The sequence below is a fragment of the Rhamphochromis longiceps genome, linkage group LG1, assembly GCF_057381845.1.
Source record: "Rhamphochromis longiceps isolate RC_006_pf linkage group LG1, R_longiceps_female_GT1.1, whole genome shotgun sequence".
In the NCBI taxonomy this organism is placed as follows: domain Eukaryota; kingdom Metazoa; phylum Chordata; class Actinopteri; order Cichliformes; family Cichlidae; genus Rhamphochromis; species Rhamphochromis longiceps.
In genome coordinates, this window is record NC_140557.1 from 8614880 (window position 1) to 8639976 (window position 25097).

At 38.0% G+C, this 25097-nt stretch overlaps 1 protein-coding gene and 1 pseudogene across 3 annotated transcripts in view; one reads left to right on the plus strand and one right to left on the minus strand.

The window, feature by feature from the left end:
• Positions 1-3354, plus strand: part of thsd4 (thrombospondin type 1 domain containing 4) — a 49036-nt gene extending 45682 nt beyond the window's left edge. Inside the window, exons 17-18 of one of the 3 annotated variants that reach the window (XM_085422532.1) lie at positions 86-230; positions 401-3352. In XM_085422532.1, coding sequence (XP_085278658.1) covers positions 86-230; positions 401-543 — 288 coding nt within the window. In that variant the 3' untranslated portion in view covers positions 544-3352. Of the gene's footprint in view, positions 1-85; positions 231-400 lie in introns of all 3 variants that reach the window. The other 2 variants (XM_085422448.1, XM_085422616.1) reach the window with 2 other exon arrangements.
• The window catches only part of LOC146678243 (xaa-Pro dipeptidase-like), a 38822-nt pseudogene continuing 14283 nt past the window's right edge, over positions 559-25097 (minus strand).

Below are 25097 nucleotides of genomic sequence, written 5' to 3' on the forward strand. Positions count from 1 at the left end.
GTTTAGAATATTCGCTGTGATATCCTCACTGACTTTAGGGCAAGCATATGAGAATGATTACTGTCACTGACTCTTGCTCTTCAAGTGCTCCAAAACATGTGAAGGAGGTTTCCATGTGAGAGAGGTGCGCTGTCTGTCTGATGACATGCTGTCCAGAGAGGGCTGCGATGTGCAGTTGAAACCAGAAGAGAAGGAGGACTGCAACCCAGAGCCCTGCATACCTCTGATAGGTCAGTCAATGTTTTATACGATTGACCTGAATGAATATTTATTGATGATTTTTAGCATCAACACATTGTGAGCATAATAAAGGGAATGTCCTCCCAGTTTCCCTGAAACTCTGTGGCTCCACTGCCATATCTTTATTGAATTATATTATCAACTCTTATTTTGTATTCAGATGAGAACTGCAGAGACAAATACTTCAACTGCAATGTGGTGGTCCAGGCTCGCCTCTGCGTGTATGATTACTACAAGACAACATGCTGTGCTTCATGTTCCCGGGTGGCCCACAAACAGTCGACCTATCGCCGACAAAGCTAGCGCTCTCTACCAGGGTCACTCCGCTCCATGGTGGTCCAGAGTCAGTACCTCCTGGAGGCCCTCTGGTCCTGTGGCAGCTGGGAAGAATAGACTGGCTGGACCTTGCCTAAAATAGGCACTTGTTGTTTTTGCCAACTGTGGAAAGTGAAGAAGGGACATTTTTGTTGGTTTATTTGAAGACAGCTGTTATGAGGGAAAAATGGTGTGTGCCAAGAATCCACTCACTGCAGATGTCAGCTGTGGTGAGAGGCATCAGTATCAAAGTGGAGAATCTAAAACACTTAAAGGATTTGATCTGTGTCTTATTCAAAGAATCCCTCTTCTTTGCTTCAGTGGGAACAGTTTGCAGGTACTGTTTACCGACAATGACGCTTGTGGATTACTTATGAAGAGGAGAGCACGAGCTGACTGTGTAACATGGACCATATATGGTTACACAGCAGAACTCAGATTTATGGCAGTTAATGTAATCGCACATGTTGTCAGTTATTTCGCATCCACTGCTGACCAAAGATATGTAACCTCACCAAACTGCCGACAGTAGCAGATCACCACCTTTTCCTGAAAAACAAATACTGTGCACCTTCCCTGCTGCCAATTGCATATATTTGACTGTTTTCTGGCAAACCATGTCTTTTTCTCCCTACACAGCTACGAGGTCCAAAAGCAGCCTATGTAATATGTATGTATAAATGTATGTATGACAATGTGAATGATAAAAAAAAATGGTTTTCAGGCTTCTTGGACAGCCCAACACTCTGCCAGTAACTGAAGAGAAAGAAAAATCTCCCTCTTTATTTATTTGTGTGGTTCCCTGTTGTTACATGAACCACCCGTGGCCTCTTTTTAGCTGTGGTGATAAAACTTTTGTTGCCTTTAAACTAGTCACAACTTTGAACTCGGTGTAGGCATTTCACAGCCTGCTGGATGACAGAAGCAGATAATCAGAAAACTTTTGCATTTTTGGAGAGTTGAAACTAACTGTACATATTTCTTTATTTCTAGTGGGATATGATCATTCCACACTGTGTAATTCCTATGAAAAAAATATACTGAATTATCTATAATATATTATTTACATTTGACTCTAAAGAGAAATCATTTCAATGTTTTACAGTTCTTGATATGGTGATACATACATCTGGTTTGCATTTATAGTAAATCCTTATTAGTGACCAATCTTTTTCTACCATAAAACAGCCATTTTCAGTTTTGTACAAAAGTGCACACAGTACCTCTGAAATGCTCGGCTCTTGTTGTAAATGCTATTATTGTTTCCCTCCAAGAAAGATTAACTTACCTCTGATTCATAAGTACTGTATCCAGATATTTTGCAGATATTTTCCTCTATCAGAGAAATAACTATTTTGAAGTGTCAACATGATGGCATGATTTCTTTTAAATCTTAATTCAATCATGAAACAACTGAATTAAGTATTCAATATATGACTGCAACTAATAAAACATCTGTATTTGCTTTATTTTAGATCCCAGCTGTTCCGATGTTAATTTTCTTGAGGAAATTTTCTCTAATAGGCAGTAGACTTTTCAGCAGCTTTTCCTTGTGAATCAGTTTCACATCACATTGTGCATTCTTTTTTTGCAGCAGTTAGAGTTTGGCATGTAGACCCTGAGCTCAGCACTCCCAACAAATATAATCAGCACAGCACAGAAATTGTGGTAGATCCTGGAGTGATGGAGAAGGAGCAATGCACTAATTACTTATAGTCTTTCCTATGAAGATATTAACACTTTAAAACATTGAGCTTAAGCATAAGCATTGAACTTGCAAAAGTGTTTTTGTTTTGTTTCTGGTCGATTGAAAAGATTAACAGGTTTAAACTAATGACATTTCACTCTGCCATCTAATCTGTATTTATTGTATTACTGTAAATAAAATTAGTGAAGCAAATTATTGCTCACAATATGAGCCATTAATATATCCACTGACTTAGCCCTGGTTCACAGCATTTTTCTTCTGCTAGTACGCATTCAGTAACTCCAGTGGAGCGACAGCGTTTCTGTATTTAGCTGTCGAAATTGTGGAAGTGTGCAAAAATCACCACAGAATGAAACCATCTGTATTCAGAGCTCAAACAACATCTAATCTTCCCCTCACTCCTGCCCTCATCATGAACTTCTTCCTGCAGCTTGACCCCTTTTTATTGCCCTCTCACTTCTGCACCAATCTTTTCTCTATTATTGATGACACATCAAAATTCCAGGAACAGAAAAGTGCTTTCATCCTCTACTGTCTTGAAACATTGGCTATTAGAGGAATATTTACTGACTACATGTTGTGATGCAGACAACCATAGAACTGTGTTCTGTTCTAACCTCAGGGTAACCTCCTACGCCTTGCACATTGGCGGTCAGTAGGTGTCTTAGACTATGAGGCATGAATACAGAGCCCACGGTGAAACTTCATTATATCCTCCAAACTGCCATACAGAATAATGGTCTCCACAATCTCTTCCGGGTGAATTCTTAACCAAGTGCAACCTTTACCCAGTCTGTGTATGCATGAAGTACTCTTGTACGGTCAGACTACAAACTTCTTAAATAAAGGGCAGAAACCCATTTAACTTCTTTGGAAAAAAAAACTAAAATTAAATTATTTCATATATAGACCATGATGCAGGGATTAAATCTTTGCTTAACCAGTGCATAGTATCATAGGGGAGCTGCTGACAAATACAGTTGACAAGATAATAATGACCTCAGGTATAAAAATTTGATAAGACAAACAAATACGTAATACAATTTTACCAGACTGTACATTACTGTAATATAGTGTATGACTTTATTTTGAACATTTTAAAATAATACAACAATATATATAGAAAATATAATACTTATTTTTTATTTATACTTTCTTTTAATCCCGGCTCCTTCAGTAAATAATACCCACTTTTTCTTTTTGTTCATGCCCCACCCTATCATAAATCCTTTCTTACAATTTGTTACATGTATTTGGTTGTATAACTCCATTAACATATAAATTTACAGATATTTAATACACATACACACAGATATTAACTGTAAATGGCACAGTAGTAGTTATAATTAACTATTTAATTTAACTACAGTTTTGTTGTAAATCAAAATATTGTCCAAATTATTTTTTTAAACAAAAGTTATGATTTCCATTAAGTTGCATATTGCATTTTTAGAATTGTATGCCTCTAAAAAAGAGTGGCATTTATTAAGAAAATGTGATTTGCAGGACTCTTTCAAATCAATTTTTAGCTAATAAGCAGTTAAAAAATGATGTTTTGTTTGTTTGGACACAAATATGCCACGTTGATGCAAGACAACTTTTCTTTTGAACAGTTTAACTGGCACATGAAACTGTGTGAAATTTTGCTATAACTGGCGTGTTAATACTTGAGTTCCCAGTAAAAATGTGTTCTGCAAGGTCACAGTAGCCCTGCCCAGATCATTTCATTACTGAGGTCGAGTCAGCATTTGTCTGAAATCTGAATAAATATCTGAATAATTTTCCACATCACTAAGTGACAATGTGTTCTGGGATTAAAACAATTAAATAAAGTATTTCAGTCCATAATCATATGGATTGCAGTCCTTTAAGTGTTTAAGTCTTTCTTAGATTTTAGTAAAAAAAAGAAAAGAAAAAAGAATCCAACAACTATGCCTCTGTTTTTTAAGCTCTCCATGACCGAGAAAAACACTCCAAGAAATATTCATTACTTGTGGCCTTCATTCTAAGACCAAACTATGACTAGAAGCAACATCTGAAAACACTTCTTCCATGACAATGCTGTGTGCTGACAGTTAAAAACCTTATGTCCCACAGATATTTGATTACGACAAATCCCTCCAGTAGTGTTCCAGCTTTCTGACAAGCTGAAAGGTAGAAAAAAAGCTAAAAATAAATAATAATAATTTATCAAAGGAGAGATCAGAGAATACATTTCTTTTTTTTTATAAAGGATTTATACTGTCCTCTTCCGCCTCCATTCTTTTTAAAAATTAATTCACTACTCAATCTTTTATCATCACACGGTCAGGCACATCAAACACTTTTATGGCTCTTGACAGCAACATGTGGTGTTTTATTGTCTTCTCATTAGTTTCCATTGGTAAAATACACCGCTTATTATCAATTTTAATACTCTGTTTGTCTAGCCTTCACATGCTTCTTCTTTTGTAGGGGGAAAATGCAATCATAATACTAGATTTGAACAAATCACAGTCTATAATGAGTTTATAAGGTGGTGTATTTGCTATTAGTTGTTAAACAATTTACTGTTACATTATAGTTCAGTTGTAACCTATTGATGCCAACATTATTACAATGGAAAATCCTCCTTGTTTTTGTAGTGAGCTTTTTAATATGTTCAGTACAACAACAAAATTCTCACTGCTAAGGGATTATTAGAAACTTAGAAGCACAACCCCATTCATTAGTGGATTTAATAGCAGTATCATCACTCAGTACAATCAAAAAGGCATGTTTCTATCAAAACACTACATCTGAATTAAGTGAATTTCAACATAAAATTAATAAAAATCTTCCAAACCTAAAGCAATAAATGTTTGCAAAGAATTTTTTTACATTGAATATAATTTTGTCTTTGAGCTGTACTATTATAGAGCATAAAGTGCCCCATTTTAAGTGATATTAGTCTCTGTTTTTTCAGGATTTGTCTTATTACACACGTGATTAAACAGTCCATTCATTTACTCTCATAAAGATAATAAAGTTACACTTCTGAAAACATTAGGAAATGATTTATTACTTATTAATAGTATGTATGAACGGCCTTAAATGTCTTATCAGAAAGCTGTGCCCTGGACTCAAATGCTTTGTTAAAAAATATTTAGCATAATATCCTCATCCTGTTGATGAAGGCTATAGTGTATGTTGCTTCAACAGACTTTTTACGATGTCATTCCTAACATCACCATGTGATGGCGCCAGTGTCAGCCTGATTTGCCTTACCTCAAAGTGGATTCCCTGCTCCTGGAGTGAAGCCCCTGCCACACGAGACTTTAACATTCAGATGCAATGTGGGGCTCGGGGAGAACTGTGGCCTGCCAAGTGAAGTCCTTATCTCATGTGTGGTTAAGATTTTTTAGAGTAAACATAAAACATTTCAAGGAACTCAAAAAGTACAAACCCTGAGGAGCCTGAGCAGAGTTTTCAAAAAGTTGAGAAAGTCAATGAGTAAGCCCTCAGGCACTAACTGATTTACTGTTTATTATTGCACAGCTCCAGAAGAGGTCATAACTGAAATTTCGTGAGACAGTATTGCAAATATATTGCTCTAATGTTACAGCTTATTGGTCAAAGGCAATTGTGTTAACTGCTCTGCTCTGAGCACTTGTGTCAAGTTCAAATCAATACCACTTAAACAGTTTGCAGCCTTATGGGATCCTAGTATCTTGATTCATTTAAGGTATTCCGTGTTTTAGTAGCTATTAGGAAGGTTTCTGATGGGAAACCAAATATTTGGATTCTTACTCGTTAAAAATGACAGAATTCAAGAATAGAAAGTAGTTACAAGTTAATCGAGGCAATGCTCAGCGTACACTGACAGCTTTATTAAAAAAAAAATCATGAAACATTTTCAACAAAGATATATTATTGCCAGCTTTGACAGCATAGTTGGTACTATTTTCAACTTGTGAGTTTGTCTGCAGAAGTGTGTACGTTATTCTGGCAAAAGTTGTCCTGGAGGCGCTGGTAGCTTAGTGTTTTGAGTTGGCATTTTATGAATTTGTCAGTTCAGTTCTGCTAAAATTGCACAAAGATATGGCTATACGACTAGAAAAAATGAGGGCTGAATTGCAGCGTGTGATCTGAGATTTCACTGGGATTGGAGCAAAATGGTTTTAAGGTCTTTTCCAGGCAGCAATGCCACCTGAGTGCTGAAAGGCTGCAGCTTTGTGTATAATTTAAATGAAATGCTGTGCTAAATATATTTGGCTAAAAGCAATTAATTTTTAAATTTCACTTTTGTAATTGAAATGAAGTAAATGGATTAAAATGGATGGAAGGTCTGGCTACTCACCTAGAATTTAGTTGAAATTCATATTGTATTTTGTGAGTCTTCGTGACTATTTTCCTGTAGCTGCTATCTATATATCATGCATACTCACACACCTATACATAATTTGGGGTTAATTTAGGATTCAAGTAAGGTACATCAATATGTGCGCTAGAGAAGCCTGTCCAAATGTTGATGACCTCCTCTACTTCCTGCCACAGCCACCCTTGTTGTCCTTTGTAGAAATGTCATGGCTCATGTCATATCATCAAGGTTCAATTACTGCACAGAAAAAAAGGTCACATCAGACCTGCAGTAAAGACCAAAACCAACACAGACTTGCATCACGCTCCACCTCATAAATGGCCTTTTTCATGTTGAAGTGGTCTTCAGGAACGATCCTGTCAACAGATGCAAACACAACTGATAAAAGTGCAATAAACTACAGAAAGAGCTTAGTTTCATATTCTTGTTTTTAAAAGAGGTCATGTGATAGTATGGGGGGATAAAGGATCCGTGTGAGGAGATGAACTAAATTTACAGCATGTGTAGTCAAAAGTGTCATGAGATTATTTGGGTGATAACATAAAGACTTTGCCTTTGAGCTAGTTCGCAGCTGACATCTGTGGACTAGCTGATGATGACTACTGGCTGTGCACACAGCTCTTGGGGGATTAGTGTGACTTACTTTCATCCATATTGTACAGCTCTCATGCAGTTTTTTTTAAACCAAAAGGATGGATTTGCAAGAGGCCCCGTCAGTGGCTCCTTAGCAGTCATGTTCAGTCACTGCAGTACTGCTGATTCACATTTTGAAGGATATTAATAGGCAAGTAAAAGATCCAAATGTCCCAAATGGCTTTAAAGTATAAAGTAAATATCCTACAATATTAGATGGGGCCAACCAACATGATTAGTGGTAAAGCAGTCATAATTGTCAAAAAGTGTGTGAGAAAGAAAATAGGAGAAAGAAAATGAGAAATATGTGGACCATAAAAGAGATGGCCTAAACAGAATGCCAGTCTCAATATAAGGAAACCTATTTCCTCTTCCTATAATGGCTCAGCAGATGGTTTAGTCCACTTGTCTGGGTTTCTGTGTTAAATCTTATGTTAACTTCACTGTGTAGACAGAAACCTAAATAAAGATGCTGGGAAATAATGTGTTGAGGGGGGATAGCTTAGTGTTTAGCAGTGTTTGTGCTAACAGGGAGGGAATGAGTAGATAAGTGAATCCATTGATTGAATCATAAAAACTGTATCCCAAGAAAGATGATTTTAATTAATATTAATACTTGTGTTTTCCACCAACCTGAAACATCCAATGTTGAAACAGTACACACAGCTGGATTTCAGGATATTTCAGAATATTGCTTTTTAAATCAGCAAAACATTATAACATGTATAACTGTGGGATGCCCTACAACCCAGCCAGAAGTCTGGCTCCCGTGGACCTGCCAACTCGTTATGTATATAAAACACAACTGTAAATACATAGACAATAATTTCCTAGAGGATTAATAAAGTTTTCTGATTCTGTTGAATTAGTTCTAACCTCTAACATTCTAACCTCTCCATCATTGTGGGCAACACCAAAAAGCTGTCAAAGGGCATTGCAGATCTGCACAAAGCTGGAATGGGCAAGAACCTGGCGAGAAGGTAACAACTGTTGGTGTGATTGTTCTAAAATGAAAGAAATATAAAATGAAGGTCATATAAGCTGTTAAACAACAGAAAATACTTGAACTCACTGTTTCCAAGCTAATATTGACTTAACTTTGAAGTGGTTGAGTTACAGTTGTAATGGTTGCAAATTAATTCTGAACTATCAACTTGTCTTGGACTCTGACATCCTGGAAATTCAATAATCAAGCTTGCAATTTAATGTCAGATGTGTCCTACTTAGCATGGTGTCTGACATTTTGTCAAATAAATTTAATTTCAGTTTCAGAATGACAAAGAGGATATTGATCAGTGCTTTCTGTGATGGATTCAATTATACACAGTTCTGTATATCTGACATTTCGGTTTAGCCATCAGCAAAACGGCTTGGAAGCTGCTTTAGGGATACTTTACAAGAAAATGCAGGTTGTGGGTTTTGATAATTTATTTAATTGAAAAATGACAGACCCCCAGACTGAAATGTCTGAAGTGTTTTTCTCTCCTTCACTTTGATAACATGCCAGACAGAGAATTACACAAGTATGAATAGCTCATAAAGGGTTTTAGGAACAACTGTACACAAACCCCTACAAAGCTGCAGAAGTGAGCCAGCACTTGGTTGCTGATGAAGCAGTTCAGGGAAGGGTTAGCGGGGCCTAATCCAGCAGGTAGTTGATGTCTGAAGTATATGCCAGGCTCTGCTATGCTGATAACCCTCTGATCCTGCACCAGGTGGCCCATCAAAACAGTGCCAGTTCAATATGCTTGATGCCCCTAAAAATAGGTGAAATAATATTATTAGTTTCACAATTTTCATAAAATGTTGGTGAACATTGATGCAGCTCCACTGGAGTAGCTGTTTTTCTATCTTTACTTGTCAAATGGGAGGTGTTGTGTACAAATCCTCCAACACAGCATGAAATCAGACAACTTGTTCCTTGCAGCTTGGCCTCTTTTTGTTCCCCTCTCACTTCTGCACCATTGGGCTCTTTATTATTGATGTCGCATCAATATTCCAGGAACAGAAACGTTTTCATTCTCTACTGTCTCGAGAATGCTACAGAAACAACTACTGACTACTTGTTGTGATGTGGGCAATCTCAGAATTTAAGAATTCTGTTCACATGTAACCTCATACATCATACACATCCCCAGCAAGTGTCGGACGGCACAAGGCACGAATACAGACCCAGTATGGTGACCTTGATCATGTCCTCCATGCTACAGGCAGCTTTACATGTTACTTAGGACTGTAATTTGCAAAGACGTTACTTTTCAGATCACTCCAACTTTTGTGAATACAAAATAATACATATTTAACTGTACTTAAATCCTGAAAATATAATCCTGGAACTATAAAGACTAATTTTGGCCCCTCTAGGGAAGGACAAAAGATTCACTTTTAATGACATTTCCTTAAATCTGGTTGTTAAATGAAGTGTCCTTAGTAAAACCGATAAGAATATGACCTGACAGCAGTGATTACAGTGTCTAAGGATTTCAGGATGGGGTCTTAGATGGTCCTCAGGTCAGGGTTGAACTTGCTGTTGGTTGGGAAGGAGCAGATGATAACAGAGGGGTAGCAGTAGTACTCTCCACAATCTCAAACAGACTGCTGGGCACAAAACATCAGGTCATTAAGCAGACTTTATTTTAAGGGCAAGAAATGTAAATAGATGGCAAAGGGACTTAACAGCACAAGAACAGTAACAATAGCGCTTGAAGGGATTTGCTGAAGGGTATTTTAAAAAGACTGCTGGTTGGAATGTCTGGCAGTAATAAAATAGTTCCTCATTTAGGAGAATCTTTATCATGTTTAAGTTTAAAGCAGGAAGCCTGGAGTGCTGAAAATCATTGAAAAGTACTACCATATCTCCACCTGTAATTGTCTTGTCAGTGGGGAGAGCCTTGATGGCCATATGATAGAAAATTATTGCCCCTAGTGGGAATAAATAAATTAAAAAGAGAAATAACAATATAAAACTATTTTTCTTCAAAATGAGAGAATAATCTAAAGCAGCAAATGTATTCCAATCTCATGTTTCAAGCTATTATTCTAAACAGGGAAATCATTTACAAATATTGACCACTAATCCCTAGAATGTACATATGCATGGACTTAAATAGTAATGGCAGAGCATGATTAGCACCGTCTCACAATTTTTCATCTTGATGCTTTTTCATCCAGGTACCCTGTTAAAGGGAGGATGTTAATATAGTGTTGTAGTGATAAAGATTTAGTTTTGACCACAACTCACCTGGAAACAACAACACAGTGCTCTCTAAAGGTAGGAGTAACAAAGAGACTTGTAATATATTCTGCATTATGCTAAAAAGTATTTTTTTTTTCACAAGAGTGCCCAGTGAAACAGAAAATGTATGTATAAGGTGCTCTAACATTGAGCTGTAGTCTTGGAGACTAGTTGATATGCTACAATTGCTGGAATTAATTTGTAAATTAAAAAGGTACAACTCGTCAACTTGGAGTTAAAATGTAATATGCTGCAAATACTGACATTTTATTTATAATTCAGTAAGACAAATAGGGATAGCAGGTATGTACAGATAATGTACATACTTCCACTGCAAAATGTAAGTATAACTTCAGTCAGTTTTAATTTGATTGCACACCTTTCTGATGTCAACCGAAATAAAACAGGCAATGAACTAACTGATAAACCATTACATTGTACAGAGGCAGGGTTATGAGTTGTGTCAGTAGTGCTGTAACAGATTGCAAAGAAAGAAGAGAAAACACTAATCAGCTTCTGTTGCCCTTTTTCTGACTCCCTGCTTTTTAAGAATTCATTCTGCACACAGTCTTTAATCATCACACTGTCAAGCCCATCAAACACCTTCGTGGATCAAGCTGTGTAAGATGTTTAATGGTTCCTCCATGTAATCATGCAATTAAGTGAGCATGATGGAAAGCCGCTCTGACATAGCAATATTAAAAACATGAACAAATCAAACTGAAATAATTAACCTTATCATCCTTTTTTTATTTTCTATTTCAAGCCTCTGACTAAATGTTATAAGCCTGTGTCTGTTATATGTCTGCTAATGAGTCCAACATGACCACAACCATTTTCTGAATCTAGATCAAATCCCTGACCAGTTCTCTGTTTCATGTATTCTTGGCAGTTCCTGATCTATCACAGACATTACAGGCCAAACATTACATAATACTGTACCACACCTATAACCACGGCAATTATTATTTATTTGAATGTAGTTAAAATATTAGTAATATGGTATTAGTAATATATCTATCTATCAACTTATCTATACATACATACAGTAGATGCATTTACATAAAATATGCTTCATTGAAAGTGTGGTAACTTCATTTGCATTGAAGTTGTATAAAACGGGACTAGTTGAAAGTCAAGTCAAATAAGGACTGCTTTAATTCATGCATGCACTGATATAGCCAGAAAAGACAGATATTGTCATGTTGTTCTTGGCATCCCAGTAAATACATATTGATTGGTGGGGAGCTGGAAATATTTCAATCCACTATAAAATGTACCAGTATTTTTTGCTTAAATCAAAACTTTGCTTTTTTCAACTGCTATCATTCCATATTGTTCTTATTTGTTTCTGTGTTCACTTGTGATTCAAGATTTCTACACAAATAAACCACACAACTAGTACAAGGCACTCATAAGAAACATTTAACTAATTAAAGCCTACCAACAACAACAAAAAAAAAAAAAACCCTGCAGGAAGAGGGATCAGAGGGTTCAGTCAAGCCTTGCTCCACATGAGCTGTGCCTGAAAAGCATTTCTCCTCATCACAGGCAGGAAACATCAATTCATCTGGAGAGTCCAATAATGCCAAGGACAACCAGGTGAGCACAGAGTCCATTATGTAGTTCTTATTCTAAGAGGGGGGAAAAAGGACAACAACAACCAAAAGAGAAGCTCCTATTTCTTATTATGATGGCAGACACATAATTACCTGACCGGGCTCCTGTAATTGCCAAGGTTTGCAAGAATCCGACTGATCAACCTCTTAGGCAAAAACCATTTTGCTCTTATCGCAAATGGGCTTTCTTAGTAATACATTTTAATTACTTACCATTCCACAATGACTGGGTGTATAAGAGTGTTGTTTACTAAGAAGCTAGTACAAAAAAATAATAACAGAAAAACAACAAAGGATCACATTATACTTAAAAATGCAATATGGTACAAATGGTTACATTTCGTTTAATAAAACAACCATCTCAGACTTTTTTTCCAAAAGGGTTTAGGGTCAGATTGGGTTGATTTAAAATTGTTAGCACATACAGTTAACAAAAGAACAAATACTAGTGCAAAGAAAACAACAGTAACATCATTATTAATCAACAAATAAAACAAAAGTAAAAATGCTTGCTTAATTTAATTATATATGAAATTATGTTAATCATCAATACTCAGTACATCTAAGAGTTTGCTGCATCCTTAAATATAAATAGAAAAACAAGATCAGCAAACAAATTATAATTATGTTTATGCAATTTGATGCCAATTAAACATACTAACTAATCCCATCAAAGGAGTTCTCATGGCAGATGCTCCCTCTATTTGTATTTTGACGTCACTGCAGAACAAGAATGCAAACATGCAAACAAGTCATCGTGTCCCCATCAAGAGCGTTCAAATGTTTACAGGAATCAGTGGTTTACATTTGTTCTCACACCACATCACAAAAAAGAGGTAATGGGAGTGAAAATGTTTGAGAGCGATCTACTAACAATGCAGCAATTTATATTTGCGTAATGACTAACACAGTCTGTGTAGATCAGTCCATAATTACACATTCTTACAAAAGGGTGGAATCTTTAGTGAGACGGGGGGAGAACTGGAGAAACCAGATACCCAAAGAAGGGCTGCTTTACAAGCAAACATTATTTCTTATCAAATTCTGACCAGTCAAGTGTTTGTAGAGTTAATGCATCTGTTCCCTATGTTCAGAAAATATGAACTTTATAATGTAAAATACTTTCATCTTTTTAAAAACTAGCTTCTTAGCTGGGTAACCCCAAAGCACTGTCCACATGTCATCTCTACATTATGTACTCCTGTTGAGGTTTTACATACTTCCATAAAATATATTCACCAATAAATCAAAGTTTATGACTTTTCATGAATATTCATTCAAATTTTAAAAAACGTGTTTTATTGAAGAGATGCACATGGAACAGGACTTACACTAATGATTCATACAATCACAACTTCTAGAAGATTGTAGTACAAACACTATATCTGGTGCCACAGATAATTTTTTTTGTTACAAAGAGGTACAATTGAAATGACCACTTTCATATTTACAAACACTATTACTGTTTTCCAACATGAACTCTGGATAATGTTGGGCCAATCAGATTGGGAGAATTTTTGAAGTTGTCCTCCATCAAAGGATAGGATGACTTGTTTCAACCACATTCTCACCAAAGGAAATGTAGTTTAGAATCTGGTAGAGCATACAGGTAGTACGGAGCTAGCAGGTTAAAGACAATTTAATCAAAATTCTCTTCATAGTCCTGGGTCGGAGACCTAATGTTTTAAGCTCTGGTGTTATTCTGTATTATGGGTTTTGTTCTGATTCTCTAGTATTGCTGTTTTTGTTACCTGGTGTTTCTGTTTTATTCCCATTAAGAGTTTAGCTCTTAGGTTTTGATTCTGTGCTCCCTCTGTTCAGTGTCTTCTTTGTCTCTGTGCCTCCCTCGTATGCCTGGTGTCTTATCCCTAGAGAAGGTTTAGTCTGTTCAGTTTTACGTTATGTGCTTGGTGTTAAACCTGTCATGTCCACGTCTCTGTGTCAAGTCTGCTTTTGTCTCATGCTTCCTGTTTTTTTTTGATAGTCGTCAGTGTGCTAGAAGCAGATCTAGTCACTTGGCAGCCCTACTAATAAGGCCATAGTTATCTAAGTTTAACTTTAATTTTAGTAGTCACCAGGATATAAAAACTGATGTATATATTCACCAGTAAAATCTGACAAAAACTGCTTAAAATATTGTCTCAGTTTCCCCAAAATAATGTTTTGGGAAAAATAATTGTTGGGGAAAGCTTTCTTCAGCTGGAAGTTATCTGTCTACCACAACAGAATTCAACTTTGGATTCTTTGAGTGCCATTTCTTTCTCTTATAATGTCTCTGGTGGAATGTAGGGTAATGTCTAGAAAAGTTCAAGGATGCGGCGCAAGTGTTAAAAAGGCTTATTAAGGCACTGATATCCTTTAAGATATGTCTTAAGTTATTAAGATATTAACATTAAGGTTCAGTAATGGCACAGAAAAGAAGGTCACACTAGAACAGCTGGGCTTTAAAGATCATGACAGACATTTCTTGTATTTATTGCATAATATAAGAAATATAAAATGCTTTTTTCTTTACACTGTATGTCAAGTGAAAATAAAAATGAACCTTTAATATTCCAAAATATTTCTGGTCAAAACAAAATGCAAAGTGTGCAGGCTGGCCTACAATTTTGTTTCAGAGTATAGTATGGTGATTATGAGTCATAAGGAAATTTTCAAACCCTGACTTTGAATAGGTGAGATCGTTGTGCACTCTAATAAAATAACCTCTGAGTGGCGCAGTTATCATCGACATGACAATAACCAGCCAGCAGATAAGTCTGAGAAAACACAGACATCTGATGCTCTTTACCTGACTCTTGTGTCCAAAAAGAATTCATTGTAATTATATCTCTGGATGTCAATAGAATATTTTTTTCTGGTTGTTTTGTTTTTTTGGTCATCCTGCCAAAGGACTGATGAGGTTCTGCAACGGCCAGTCATCCATCTGTTTGTCCCTCCAAAATTCACAAGAACTGCTAGTCCTTCTAGAGTTTGTCAGATTTCAGTGAAATGAATTAATTTGTTCTGAATTGAACTGTTTGTGAACCTCCTTGACTTCTGAATGGATTTTAATTCTTATCTTCTCAGCTAATGTCTGACTTACCTGGTCACTGGTAAATGTCCTGATGATCCAATCTGCTAATCTAGTAGATGGATTAAAACCACCTGCCTGATCTTGTGTAGATCTCCCTTGAGGTCAACTAAACAGCTCTGACCCACTGAGGCATGGACAGGGGACCTCTGAGAGTGACATATCTCTCTGGCACCAGGATGTTGCCAGTGGATCCTTTGGGTCCTTTGAGTTGTGGGCCTGGGCCTCCAAGGATTGGGCTTGTTTTGGTGCATAACACGGATGCTTGATCGGATTGGGATCCAGGGAGTTTGCATCATCAGTGCCCCGGGCTCTTTATTGTTTTCCTCAAGCACTGCTGGGCATGTAGATGCCACTTGGGAGTTCTTGGAGTTAGTCTACAACATTTTTTAAGTGGTTAGTTTATGTCAAGGTAACATCCACAAGAATACCAGAATTCAAGATTTCCCAGCAGAAACTGCACTGTAAAGAAGTGATCGCTGCTATTCACTGCGCCTGGCAGTGATATTAATCTTTTGGCTGACTGGTATAGATGTTATGTGATGTTATTATTTCATTCCACAATCAATATTATAACTATTATATCCAGAGTAATTACTCTGCTCAGCAAAGATAGAAGCTCTAGCATGTTTTTAGTTGTAGCTGGAGGTAATCCACAGGATTTGTTCAGTAGAGCAAGATGATACTCAGTCTGACCTTCCTTCATGAAGAGTGAAAACACAAGATATGGACCCATCAACAAGCAGGTAGGTGAGGTTGTAAATATAAATCTTGGTGTCTGACTGGATCTTGCCTGATATCTGATTCAAAAGGATAATATATGTTCTCATAGAATTTCATGGCTGGCAGGTTTAGGTGTAATTCTGGGTTGAATGAGTTTGGACGTCTGTGAGAACAGTGACACCTCCATTAATAAGCAAGGTAGACACAACAATGTAGTAAATAGTAACCCAACCACCCTTCATGGTAATAGCCTAGAAATCAGGAAAATACATTTTTGAGTAAAAAGTGTATAACTGAATTACCAAAAACAGGTTACTTTATTTTCCTGACACCCCCCCCCCCCCCCCCCCCCAAAAAAAAAAAAAAAACAATGTGCAAAGACACCAATAGAAAATCGATCAGGTTATTTATCACCAAGGATTCAGTCAATAAAATTAATTCCCCTTTGATTTGCTGACAGTCTAAAGCAATTTTCACATTTTCTTTATTAGGCTCTGGGACAGCAACCTTTAATATTTAAATGAATCTCATTTCAGAGCTCTGCGGTTCTCAAATTAGAAATACACAGCAGCGAGAGCACACTCAGTGTTAAAATAGTAAACTTAAATTAAAATGTTTATTTCACCGCTGAGCTAACGATTTTCTGCAGCATTAATTTCTTCTGTTATTTGCAAAAAGGCTGCATTTTACTGCTGTATTTTCAAGTTCTTTATAGATTTCGAATTAGGATTACCCCAAGGGGGAAAATGCATCTTAAAATTGAAGCCAATGTGGGAGTGTTAAAAACTGCAGTTTCTCTGAGTGGGACTAGAAGCTAGATGCAACTTTACAGCATTAGAAAGATTTAAATCCTGGTTTAGAAATAGTTGGTGCTCTATGGATAGTTTTTGTCTTCAATTTTATAACTCATCCACCTTGATAATTGAGTTAGGGGCAGGGCCACATTGATTGACAGGTGTCCTGACACTTCACAATGCAGAGTCCAAAACCAGTGATAGTTATTACAGTAGCTACATCTCCTATACTCTCTATGAACCCCTGAAGTGTTCCAAAGATAGATGTGAGGTGTCAAAAATGATAGAGAATGACAATGTGAAATTTCATGCTTCCTTTTTGTGAAATGCTAAAATTCCATAAACTCTTCAACCTTACTTTTAAATGTTTTTAAAAAAATGTTTTGAGGGGTCACACTCATTGCATATACATTTTTTATTGGATTTTTGAAAATTCACCATCTGATGCAGCAGTTTGTGTCTCTTCTCCAATTCTTAGTTTCAGAAAATAAAGTTAATATTTCACATGCTTCCAGTTTGACCTGCTCTGAAAATTTAACTTTTATAGACAATAAATAAAATACACATTGCGTCTATAGTTTAGAAAGGTCTGAATGTTTAGTGATGATAGATTTATCTGGCATCATTTAATTCACAGATAACTGGCATCTACAGTTAAGCCTATAAGTTTCTGGACAATGTGACAATGTTTTGTTTTTTAAAATATATATACTTTTGTCACTTGATTTCAGACTTTAATAAACAGTAATTCTTTGTAATTTGTTAGAACCCATTAGGGAAGGCTGAAACACTACACTTTAATCGGAGCCTGGTTGTTTGATTTAAAATCTGCTGTAGAGGCAAAATTACAATAAATTAATAAAGAGACAAATCTAACTCAAGTTGGCACTAGAGGAAAAACACTTTGGGGCATTTCTGTTGGCTTTATTTTTCAACTCAAGAGTTTGTCTCTTGGAATGGTGCAAAGCCAGAAAGGTAAAAACAACCTTTTCATTAATGTTGTCAGAAAGACCTGCACCAGCTTTGATCCATGAACATCAGAGAATGCAAAATACAATTGCGTGTTTAAATTACCAGACACAGGCAGACTTGTCCAAAAAAAAAAAAAATTGTTAAACCGATGAATGTGGCTGTATCCTGATTTGACATAACATCAATATTCCAGCTATTTCAGAATCCAGAGCATGTCTCGAAAGCAAAAGGCTTGAATAGCAATATTATAATAAAGCTAAAGGAGAGCTGAGGGAGCTCTCAGAATCCATGCATCATATGTGACTATCAATTTGCCTGCTCTCTTTTGCTCACCTATCCTTTATGTATGCAAGATACCCACTTTTCCTGAAGAATAGACTCCTGGTGTTATAGAAATGTAAAAAAAAGAAAAGGTGGAGCAGAGGGGTATCGAAAGAAAAACACAAAAGACAAAGGTGCAACTTATTGTTGGAACAAGGGCCAGTCAGGGAACAGATCAGCCATAAACACTAACAAACATTGTACATTGTGTATGAACTGTTCAGCACTAAGTTGTACTGAAACCTTTGATAGTTAATAATCTAACACACATAATAGTTTCAATAATTGTGTAATTTATCTATTTGTACAGTTATGGCCACAAATGTTCTATCCATATTCACGCATAGTTTGAGTGTTTATTATTTACCAAAAACAATAAATAAAAAAAACTATAAAAACATGTAAAAAGTGAATATGGCAGAAAATAGAAAATCTAGCCCCCATCCTGAATTTGATAAGGGGCTAAGATAATCGATGGATGAAAGGATGAATGAATGGATATAAAACCTAGATAATTTCTTCTGTGCTTTTCAGGTCCTTGTTTTTAAGCTTGTTTGGATCAGGAATAAAACCCCCAGGAACTATTCATTACGCGTGACCTTTATACCAAAAGGTTAAATCGAAATTAGAAGCAACATCTGAAAACACTCCATCCATAACAATGCTGTGCGCTGACAGCTAAAAACCTTATGTTCCATGGATACAACAGAGGTACTAAAAAATGATTAAACAAATTTAGCAAATCGGAGAAAATTGATAACTATCAGTCTTCCTGCTTCTTTTAAAAATTTTCATTCAACACTTAATCTTTTATCATCACATGGTCAAGCACACCAACACTTTTGTGGCTGTTGACACCATAGCAAAGCCATGTAGAGACATAGTTTGTTTTCCCATTCTCCACTGCTTCATTCACGTTTCATAATCATTTAGTACAGGTTTCACATGCTTCACGACTTACAGTGGAAAAAGTAGAAAAATGAAGTGTTTTGCAGTCATCGACTACTGGGCCAAAACACACCGCAGTTTAAAGTGAATTTGTATTTATTATTATTAATAATAATAATAATGATGATGGATTGGATTTATATAGCGCTTTTCAAGGCACCCAAAGCGCTTTACAATGCCACTATTCATTCACTCTCACATTCATACACTGGTGGAGGCAAGCTACGGTTTTTTTATCTACCTCGGGAATTTACATCAGTCATTATAAGTGCCGTTTATATTCCACCACAAGCGGACACGGTCACCGCCTTATGCGAGCTGCATGAGGCACTCACACAGCACCAGACACAACACCGGGACGCTGCGCTTATTGTGACGGGGGACTTTAATAGCGCCAACCTCAAACGCGCAGCGCCGAACTTTTATCAACACATCTCCTGCCCCACCAGAGGTGAAAGGACACTGGACCACTGCTACACTACAGTCAAGGACGGCTACAAGGCACAATCCCGCCCTCCTTTTGGCAAATCTGATCACGCCGCCATCTTCCTCATCCCAAAATACAAACAAAGGCTGAAACAGGAAGTTCCGGTTCAGAGGAAGGTCGCGCGCTGGACGGATCAATCGGTGGCCGCGTTACAGGACGCACTCGATGACGCAGACTGGGGCATGTTCAGAAACAGCTCCGATGATGATGTCAACGTGTTTACGGAAGCGGTTGTGGGATTCATCGGGAAACTAGCGGATGATACCGTGGAGACAAAGACTATCACAACGTTTCCCAACCAGAAGCCGTGGGTGGATAAAACCATCCGCGACGCTCTGAGATCCCGCACCGCTGCCCACAACACGGGACTCATGACGGGGGACATGGACCCGTACAAAGCCGCGTCATATAACGTGCGGAGGGCGGTGAAAGAGGCGAAGCAGCGCTACGGGAGGAAACTAGAGTCACAACTCCAACAGAGTGACTCTAGGAGCCTGTGGCGGGGACTAAGGACAATAACGGACTATAAAGCACCAACAACCGGTATGACGAACGCGGCCGTGACTCTGGCAGACGAGCTGAACACTTTCTATGCTCGCTTCGAGGCTGCAGCTAAGGACTCCAACAATGCTAGTGTTAGCGGCGCTAACGGCTGCAGACAGGAAGATACTGCCAGCACCGGAAACGTGCTCGTCATCTCCGAGCATGAAGTAAGGAGAGCCTTCAAGAGAGTGAACACCAGGAAAGCAGCAGGACCAGACGGCATCCCAGGTCGTATCCTAAGAGACTGCGCATACCAGCTAGCTCCTGTGTTCACTGAGATATTCAACATCTCTCTATCTCAGTCGGTGATCCCCACATGCTTCAAAGAGTCCATCATTGTTCCTGTCCCGAAGAAACCCCACCCTGCTTCTCTCAATGACTATCGCCCTGTAGCCCTCACCTCAGTAGTGATGAAGTGCTTTGAACGCCTGGTCAGAGACTTCATCATTTCTTCACTACCAGACACACTGGACCCACTACAGTTTGCTTACTGTCCAAATCGTTCCCCAGACAATGCCATCTCTCATCTCCTCCACACATCACTCACTCACTTGGACACTAGAAGGGGGAATTATGTTAAAATGCTCTTCATAGACTACAGCTCTGCATTTAACACCATAATTCCCTCCACACTCACCACCAAGCTGGAGCATCTGGACTCAGCTCATCTATGTGTCTGTGGATCTCCAACTTCCTAACTGGCAGACCACAGGCAGTAAGGATGGGCGGACATGTCTCAGCCTCCACCACTCTCAGCACTGGAGCCCCCCAGGGGTGTGTTCTGAGCCCCCTGCTGTACTCTTTGTACACATATGACTGTGTGGCCACTACCAGCTCCACCACCATCATCAAGTTTGCTGACGACACCGTCGTGGTGGGCCTGATCTCTGATAACAACGAGACGGCCTACCTGAAGGAGATTAGGAATCTGGAGAACTGGTGCCAGAGGAACAACCTCCTTCTAAACGTCAGTAAGACAAAGGAGCTGATAGTGGACTTCAGCACTAAGCAGGAAAGGAACTACCAGACCCCCGTCATCAACGAGTGCCCAGTGGAGAGAGTGGACAGCTTCAAATACCTCGGAGTTCACATCACGCAGGACCTGTCATGGTCCTGTCACATCAACACCGTGGTGAAAAAGGCCCGTCAGCGTCTCTACCACCTCAGACGCTTGAGAGTCTTCCAACTGCCCTCCAAGGTGCTCAGGAACTTTTACTCCTGCACCATAGAGAGCATCCTGACGGGAAACATCTTAACCTGGTTCGGGAACAGCACCATGCAGGACAGACGAGCTCTACAGAGGGTTGTGCGGTCAGCTGAGCGCACCATCCGCTCCGAGCTCCCTGACCTGCACTCAATCTACAGCAGGCGGTGCCGGACCAAGGCCAGGAAGATCGTGAAGGACCTCAGCCATCCCAACAACAGACTGTTCTCTCTGTTGAGGTCAGGAAAGCGATTCCGCTCCCTGAAGACCAACACAGAGAGACTGAGGAGGAGCTTCTTCCCGCAGGCGATACGGTCTCTCAATCACACCACCACACAGTACTGACCCACACATACAGTTCTTACACACACTGGACATTCTGGACATTGTTTCACTTCATTACTTAAATCACGCTGCTGTTATTGTGTATATATTTATTTATATTTCTTCATACATTCTTATATAGTTCTATATTGTGTATTTTGTTGTACAGTTATTTTATTTTCAACTTTAATTTATATATTTTATCTTATTCTCCCAGTTAAATTTACCCTTCATTCTAATTTGTGTTGTACAGTTATTTCATTTTTAACCTTAATTTATATTTTATTCCTTCCTAGTTAAATTTACCCTTTTTAATTTTTCATATTTATTTCCTATCTTATTCATAGCCTTTTCCTTTTTTGTTTTCTTTAGGTCACGAGCAGTTGTCCAAGCATTTCACTACATATCGTACTGTGTATGACTGTGTACGTGACAAATAAAATTTGAATTTGGTTGTAGCCACAGCTGCCCTGGGGCAGACTGACAGAAGCGAGGCTGCCATATCACGCCATCGGCCCCTCTGGCCCACACCAGTAGGCGGGAGGGTAAAGTGTCTTGCCCAAGGACACAACGACCAGGACAGAGAGCCCGGGGATCGAACCGGCGACCATCCGGTTACAGATACGCTTCCCAACCCCCTGAGTCACGGTCGCCTATTAGTTAATATTGATGCTTAATTTGAGCATAGCATTTTTGATTCTAACTTGACAATGGTTACATTATTTACTTATATAATTAATAGGTGAATGAAGTAAAAAAAAAAAATGTTGATTGACTTCTAGCTCAACTATGCAAGGTCTGAGCACTAGTTTAATATTAATTCTTCTCACTAACATGAGTTACAAATAATAGAATAACTGAAGGCCCTAATGTTATTTATAGTGATGTCATGGCTCATGGCATTTCACTTCACATCACCAAGTCCACTTACTGCACAAAAAAGTCACACAAGATTGACAATGAAAACACAATATGAAATTGAAATTTCCCAACATGGTTCTGACACAAAAATAAGTTAGTTTTACACCATTAGTTAAAGCTAATTTGTGATTCTCCATAATCATTTCCAGCTCATAAAGTTGTTTATAAAATCTATAAGAATCTAGGTTCTGTTATGACTTTGAATTGATCAAAAATATGTTAAAATGTTAGTTATTCAATTCATTCACTACATGCAACAGTGTCTGACTTGTCCACACCCAAAGCAAGTGATTATATGCAAGTGTGTGTTTAAAGACAAGACAAAGTAAAAAGACATGGAAAGTCAGGCCTGATAGACATATTTTAGAGATAGTTGGGCTTTAAATTTTAAACTCGCTGATGTATTCATGCTTAAAGTGACATTATCCTGTCTTTATAGCTTTTTTCTTCAAAGTTGCAGATGTGGCCTTTAGCAAATCATGAAAGAATACCAATCCTGACATACTGCAGTACAAGTATCAAGTGCATACTTTGTGCTGAATTCATTTCTGTATTAGTTGGCCCTATGTTCTGTTACCATATTGGTCCAACATAAACAAAAAGAAGCATACTAATCCCGCCAAAACCAAAGAAGTGAGCCAGCACTTGATTGTTGATGAAGGAGCTCTGGGCAGGGTTAGCCAGCCTGGTCCAGCAGGTGGCTGATTAAGTATGTGCCAGCCTCCACCATGAGAACCATCCATTCTTGCACCAGGTGGCCCATCAGAAGATTCCTCGATCCAGGCTCGTTAATTCACTCAGTGCCCTAAACAGTAAATAACAGTAGTGGTGAATGTACACTGACTAAATTGAGGCTTTTTTAAGCTACAGTACAGTAAAGAAACCAGACTTTCTTGTAGTTTTTATATTGGTCTTTAGCAGCAGTTCCCCAGGATTCCTGAAAGAATTCAAAGCTTTTCTCTGGGTGGTTTTGCTCATTTTCAGAAGAAGGTTTTTGTTTGTTTGTCAAACCATTTAAGAATGATCTGTCATTCAAGGATTGATCTGGCGGCTGTCAGAAATAACGCAGATTTAAGGTATTTCCACACTCGGTTTCTTTTTTTTCCAATTCAATTAAATTTTATTTATATAACGCCAATCACAACAACAGACGCTTCAAGGTGCTTTCTATTATACAGTAGAGCCTACAATAATAGATACAGAGAAAACCAAAACAATCATATGACCTCCTATGAGCAAGCACTTTGGCGACAATGGAAAGGAAAAACTCCTTTTTAACAGGTAGAATCAGGCTCAGGGAGGGGCGGGGCCATGCTGCAACTAGTTGGGGTGAGAGAAGGAAATTATTGTAAATTATTGGTATTTTACTCGGCCCTGAAAATCTTAGAAATATGGTATATAACCAGATTCTTACTCTGGATGGCATTACCTTGGCCTCCAGTAACCCTGTGAGGAACCTTGGAGTCATTTTTGATCAAGACATGTCCTTCAATGCACATATTAAACACACATGTAAGACTGCTTTCTTCCATTTGCGCAACATCTCTTAAATTAGAAATATCCTGTCTCTGAGTGATGATGAAAAACTAGTTCATGCATTTATTACTTCTAGGCTGGACTACTGTAATTATCAGGAATTCCTAAAAACTCCCTGAAAAGCCTTCAGCTAATCCAAAATGCTGCAGCAAGAGTACTGACAGGGACTAGAAAGAGAGAGCAGATTTATCTTGTATTGGCTTCCCTTCATTGGCTCCCTGTTACATCCAGAATTGAATTCAAAACCCTGCTCCTCACATACAAGGTCTTAAATAATTAGGTAATTAGGAATGCTGATTGCATTCAGCTGACCCCCCCCCCCCCCCCCCCAAAAGTGTGTTTCTCTTACTGTTGATTTTAGCTTGTGAAGATTTAGCAGTTCTACTGGAAATACTGTTAACTGTCTTCTTTATTTACTGCATATCAGTACAAATCCCTCCACTGCAGCATGAAACTATTTATGTTCACAGTTCAAACAACATTTTATCTTCCCCTCACTGCTGCCCTCATCCTGAACTTGTTCTTCACAGCTTTGCCTCTTTTTGCTCCTCTCTCACGTCTGCACCATTGGTCTCTTTATCATTGATGACACATCAATATTCCAGGAACAGAAACGTTTTGATCCTCTACTGTCTCCAGTCTAAGACTGTCCTGGAAATAACTGCTGACTAGTTGTTATATTGTAGGCCACCTTAAGAATTTATGAGTTGTGTTCTAACCTCAGGGTAACCTCCTACATCCTCCACATCAATACCCAGCAAATGTCCAAGGCCATGGGGCATGATTACAGAGCCCAGGTGGACCTTCATCATGTCCTTCACGCTGCCATGTAGGATGCCAATCTTTACAAGTTCTTCCAGGTGAACCCTGTCAGCCAAGCCGTGCATGTCGGTTCACTTCACACCTTCGAAATACACATTTTTGTCAATAAACAGAAAAAGTGTTAAAAATGTAACTATGCATGTTATTTAAAATTTACTGAATTGTCAGTGTAATTCACAAGGACATTATTTTCAAGACTCCAACTGTATATTTTTCTAACTACTGAAAGATTTTAAAAAGACATCACAGTTATGATTTGTACTTAAAAACAAAAGCATATTTCTATAATATATTATCATGTAACCCTTAAGTTTTTCTACATGACCATTTCCATAGTTGA